At 45.5% G+C, this 6,162-nt stretch overlaps 1 protein-coding gene across 1 annotated transcript; it reads right to left on the reverse strand.

Moving 5' to 3' along the window:
• Nucleotides 1–5,360: 5,360 nt before the first annotated feature.
• Nucleotides 5,361–6,094, reverse strand: LOC117588105 (titin). Its single transcript, XM_034279176.1, has one exon. The coding sequence runs from the start codon at nucleotides 5,909–5,911 to the stop codon at nucleotides 5,414–5,416; it is 498 nt and encodes a 165-aa protein (XP_034135067.1). The 5' UTR covers nucleotides 5,912–6,094; the 3' UTR covers nucleotides 5,361–5,413.
• Between the last annotated feature and the right edge of the window lie 68 nt (nucleotides 6,095–6,162).

Genomic DNA, 6,162 nt, shown 5'->3' on the forward strand with positions numbered 1-6,162 from the left:
GTAGTCAGGGTATTCCCTGGCCCCGACACGGAACATTGATCAGCTAATCCCAACTAATGAAAACCCGCTCGAACGTTAAATTGAAGGTACTTTCCAGGGCTCTGAAGGGTTGCAAAGACCGCGAAAACCCTAACAACCAAGATTTAAAGCTCCTCTTCAGCCAGCGAGAGAGACAGAGACATAGAGAGTGCGAGGGATGACTGTCATTATGAGGCTCTGACTGAGTGCTGCCGAGTATAGTGTGTGGCAGGGGTATAGGAATACGTGTCTGGCATTCTCAAGGTTATATTTTAATGCCTTCTCATCACACCAGGCACACGGGAACAGATCTGTCTGTATATGAATATATTTCTGTGTATGTTCCATGCAAATATCCGAACGATAACAACGCACTTCGAACCGAACGAACCGAGCGAAAGGACCTTGGGAAGTGCGATAGGAAGTGCCCTTCATTTTGGAATAATATTTAAATAGTTTTGCCAAATGCAAAGCCATCAAGTACATGCATCATATACATATCCAAACACATTATATATGTATATAAATGTGTATATATGGATCTGTGTGGGGTTGTGCTTTGATTTATGTGCCATTCCGCACAAACATTTTCTCATTTAGATTTCCTTTTTATTTCTTTCTCTTTTTTTGGGCTATTTTTGCACGCAACCCAAATGCTGTGCAAAAGTTCTGCACGAAAGGACAAAGACAGGAGGGAGTGGTAGGATATACATATATAAGAGACACAATTTTGATAATAGACAACAGCAAGGTGGCGCCAGAATTACGGGGACAGAAAATGACAGAATATGAAAGTAAACCTTCTGCGACACACCATAAACACGACTTTTGCCCATAAATCAAAGTGAAAGTGAGAAGAGAATATAGGGAATAAACCCACACAAAAATATAAACCAAATGTGAATCCCAAAGATTTCTTTTCCACCTGCAAAAAAAAAAAAAACTGAAATGAATTTTTCACTCCAAAAAGTGCTTACATTTTGCAACGGCTTTCAACTGAATCTTAAACGTTTCATTTTAGATTTTTGCATTACTTTTTATAGCGGGCACATATATTTTTCTTAATATCCACAGTCTTTGCACTGCCTACCGTTTCCCATTACCGGGCGGGAGTGAACAAATCGTAGAAGTAGGCTCTGGCCCATAATCGCTTAACTTTATTCCATCTCTGTGGAAGCGAGAGGTGAGAGGAGGGAGTGCAGGCGTTCCAATAAACGCTTCCGAACTTTACCCAACGATGTGCGAATGATAGAGTGCTGCGGGGGTGGGAGGTGGCTGCTGCCAGGTAGGGTAGGAGACCCTTTTGCAGCGAACGCTCATAAAACTCTCGTAATCATTACGAGCCAGCCAGCTGTTTTCCCTGCCACGCGCAGCAGCAACATCCGTAACAAAACAAAAGCAGCAGCAGCAGCAAACGGTAAAGCAGCAAAACAAAAAAAAAGAAAAACCAAAGATGGAAAATGTGAGAAAAAGAAGTGGAAATATTTGTTGCCTTTGATGGCCTGTGTCTGTGCCTGTGCCTGTGCATGTGCCTGAGTCTGAGGCTCGTTTCGAGCGATTTTGGAGCTTAACCTTGACTCGCTTACGGCCTGCACTGTGAGACATTTCTGGCAGAACAAATGCGATGGATACCATGGCTGTGTTCGGGCTCTTTCTTCGAGTGTAGAAGCGAGAGCGCACACTCAATAGGGGGCGTGGAGGAGCGCCATCGGGTCGCTGGCTGTTGTCACTGGCTTGAGCTTGGTCTTGGTCTTGGGCTTGGGCTTCTAATCTTATCTGTTACTTACGTTTGCCGCTTCTGTATATCCGCACTGTGTGTATCTCTCTGTGTGTGTCCTCCTGGGTCGTCTCCTCAAAGTCATTTAAAATTGTTGTGCACATAAAATACGTAGGAGGATGTGGAAAAGTAGGGAGACTGAAGCTGGAGGATGGCAAACAGTGAGCTGAGCAGAGCAGAGCTCTACCTAATTTGGTCCACGCGACTTTTATGACTTTAGTGTGGCTCCTCCATTCACTTTTACCCTCTGCTGGGGATTTGTCATTATTCCAAAAACCGGCAGAGACAGGCAGAAGGATGCTTTGGCTTTGGCTTTTGTGTTTTTCCCATTGATTCATATTTTTTGTATACAATTTTTAATGTTTATTCTTGGTTGGGGTCCCCTTGGTGCTTCTTCAATGGCGACTATTTATAGCGCAGGAAGCAGAGGGTTTTCTCTGGAAGAAAGGGAACCCCAAACATGCAACACGGACATGGACATGTACACGGACATGGACATGGACATGGACATCAGGCATTGGCTGTTGGGCAAACTAATTATAACATTAGGGTGGGATAAGAGGTAAATTGTGCCCAGCGGCAGCACACGAGGGACAAGTACTTGTATCCACACCTACACATAGATACACCTACACATACGGACAGACAGAGACGCCAATCAATAATTTTGCCAGAGGGATTTTTCACATGTATTCCACTGGGGGGCAGGGAGATTGGACTGGGCGCCATCAAAGGATGGTTCTACCATGCATTCACACCACTTTACACTTCATTAGACATCAGGAGACAGAAGGAGCACACAGGAGGAGCTCTGCGTGGCTATGTTTCGCTGAGTGTAGCCTTTGAAATGCTTAAAAATATAAATAAAAAATAAACAATGTGAATGTGGGGATGCTGGTGGAAAAACTCTCGAGTCGCTGGGCAATTGATTAATCCGGCGTTAATAATACTTTAGCCTAAGCTGCGCCTCAGCTGCTCTTCAGCTGCTCCTCTGCTGCTGCTAGTTTTAGTCATCGAATCCATGGACAGGGACACAGTCACAACACGGGGCATCCACTCTGTCAGAGTTGGTCTATTTTTATCCGCACATGAAGTGCGAGGAGAGAGAAGGAAGTTCCCTACCATGGAAGTTCATCAAGGACCCCACCACAGACCGTAGCTGTCAAGCTTCCCGGCACATCATTGACATCTCTATGGGGCGCATGAAGGAAGAGTGTGAATGGAAATGTATTTCCCTTACAGCACTCAACACTCGAGGCAGTTGTCAATTTCCGCTCTCACCCAGGCCTTCCTCCACTTCCTCTTTTCCTCTTCGATTTGCTGGCCAAGGGAGAACGAACGTCTTGCACGTGCACAGACTAAGGCAAAAGGCGGCGTCCCGTCGGCTCCTGGCAGAAAAATCAATTAACTCAAATTAATTCCACGAATCGCAATTCTCTCTCTCTCTCTGCTAGGGCAAAAGTTTTTCCCCCTTTCGTGAGAATCCAAAATTCTGGGCACACACATATCCTGTATGTATCCTCTGTATATCCTCTGTGTATCCTCGCATGAGCTTAGGATTGTAAATTTGTTTGCATCAGACTTTCAGGGCAGAGCCAGAGCTTTGGCTGCGACTCTTCCTGCTGCTGATGCTGCTGCTGCTGTACGAGTAATACCAAATGTTCCGACAATTTAATTTGCATTTTACTCGAATGAGAACGAGGCATGTGTGCCTCCAATCGATGGCACGGCTTAGGCCACAGATGAATTCAATTGGGACTCGTCTATTGGATGTAAATCCTCTTTGGGGGGATACGAATGGGGTTAACAATAGAGTTAGATATATAGAGAAATCCCTTAACTAAATGGGATTTCCATCGATGGATAATAAACCGTAATTATTGAGAGCGGCGCTCTCTCAAAGGATAATTGTTGAATGGAAATCTATCAGAAGAGCGCCCCACCAACGCCTTGCTCAAGGCTATTACCATATTAATTACCCCCAGTCGCCCCAGTCCCTGCCCCCTGTCCCGCCCAACGAATGTCAATCGCTTTCTGTTGTGCTGTGTCCTGGCTTAATGACCTTTAAAACCGCAGGACACCCACCTCCCACTTACACGCATGACAATTATCGACTGATAGCTCCGATGCTCTTCCCACTGCCAGTGCAATTACGAAAATTTCCAAATGATTGGACTGCAGGTCCTCGGATTGACAGCAGCAGCAGAAGGACAACGGAGAGGATAAGACATCAATTGCACTTTGTGGCCATTAGGCGACGTTTAAAACTGAATCGATTCCCATCGAATATCCAATATTCACAATGTGGGAAATCAGTTTTCATATTTTCCTAATTAATTTAATGGCAGGCAAAGTCGTGGGGAAACTTCTATGCCAACAAGTACCCTCCATGGGCTGGGGTGGGTCACTGAAAATCTAATTAGGAAAAACTTGTGGCCTGACTTTATACCCAGAATAATATATTCGTATTCGAAGGAAGTCTTTGCTGCTCGTTCATTTTGCATGCATTCAAAAGAGGCTTCTGCGACGTCCCAGCGGGTAAGTTTGTAGGGAACAAATGGAAGGGATTGTAGATTGTAGACGGTGAGGATAACTACATATTATCCACACACAGATGGAAAATTAAAGTTTCCCAACACGTAGGCAAACACATCGTCACACTCGTACTCCGTCGCATGTGTCGTATTAGTCCCGGAGTCAGTCGCCATCGCACATATCCTTTTTGGATACACTCTGCGTACATTCTGTTGGCTACAAGTTGTGCATAAATAATTTATAGCAGCTGCTGCGGTTGATTGACTAACTGATTGGATGACTGAATGACTGACTGAGCGATGGACAGAGTAGATGGAGCTGAAGAGGGTGAGGGACTCCCATTCGTATGTGCGCAACAAATGGAAATCATTGATTGCTTTGACAATCGCGGACATTTTTTGCACCCCATGCAGCGTTCCGTTTCGTTCTGTTCTGTCCGGAGCGTCAAGGACAGAAAGGATATCAAATATAGCAAACGCAAAAGGAGTCCAGGTAGCAGTAGGGCATGGCAGGGGGGAGGTTGGGCTGAGTGTGCGCACGTCATCGGTTTGAGGAAAAGCCTGCCCCACGCGTCAATCCCACTATTCCCACAAAAGTTTAACGAACTTGGGAGGGTTTTCCCTATACATGTGTGTGTCATCTATTCGTGTGTGTGTGTGTGTGTGTGTGTTACTGTACTTGTGTATACGCACTTTGTATACGGCCATTATGTATTGCAGAAGCGAGAAAGGAAGAGAAAAGCTGTGGTTTTTGGCAAGGATAGCTTCCAGGAAAGCTCTTTCCCAGTACACATGTAACTGTACATTCTACACGACACATAACGGAACTTTGAAGCGCTAAGGAACCCAGCTGGGAACACAACCCTTGGGTAATTTTAATGGTAGCGTGCGTAAATGTCAACCGATTACCATGAAAGTTGAAGTATCGTTAGATAATGATCTAAAGGATTGCTGTATAAAGTTTCATTGAAAACAAAAAAATGTTTTTTTGTTTGCTTAAACTCTGTATTTAAATATGTAGTAACATCGTTTTGTAGTACTCGTTAAACATGAGATTTAACCCTTGTACTCAACTCCTATTTCATTACCAGCCATGCTCCTTCTGCAGGACATGCTTGTAGATGGTTATCGGTACGGGATAGGGTTTCGGCACCGGAATCCTAATCTGCTTGATCACTTCCACGGGATAGGGCTTCTCCACCTCAACGGGATAGGGTCTCTCCACTGTGTAGGGTATCTTCCGTTCGGTTATTTCTGGGACTATCTTGTACACTGGCACTTGGATCTCCTGCTGAACGGGCACATGAACGGCATAGGGTTCGGGTATCTGTAGCCGGATCACATTCGGCACTTGAACCGCCACCGGATGAGGTATGGGCAGCGGAATCTTCTCGATCACATGCACCGGCACGTGCTTGGAGATCTCTGAATATGTGGTGGGTGTATGATGATTGTAGTATCCCTCTCCCCCTCCGCCGCTACTCCCACTGCCACTGCCAGTGGCAGTAGCACCGCTGCCACCGTAGTTGCCTCCATCCCCGCCTGACCATCCTTCGTCACTGTGCTCCAAGGCACAAATCATCTGTAGACCGCAAATCAATATCTAAGGATGGAAAAGACATGGAAATTATCCGGATAAGGCTTTTATACTGCACTCACGAGTCTCCACATTGTGTCCTGTATATCCTGTTGTGTGTGCTGTGTGGCTGAAACTCTGTTGAGCAATGCGAATGGTTGCCATCTGACCGCTGGCTTTTATAGCCTCCAAAATCCACAACCGAAACGCCGCCCAAAAGTGAAAGATTCGCAATGGTATCGGAAGGCCAAAAGGCC

The sequence above is a fragment of the Drosophila guanche genome, unplaced genomic scaffold (assembly GCF_900245975.1).
Source record: "Drosophila guanche unplaced genomic scaffold, DGUA_6, whole genome shotgun sequence".
NCBI lineage: Eukaryota > Metazoa > Arthropoda > Insecta > Diptera > Drosophilidae > Drosophila > Drosophila guanche.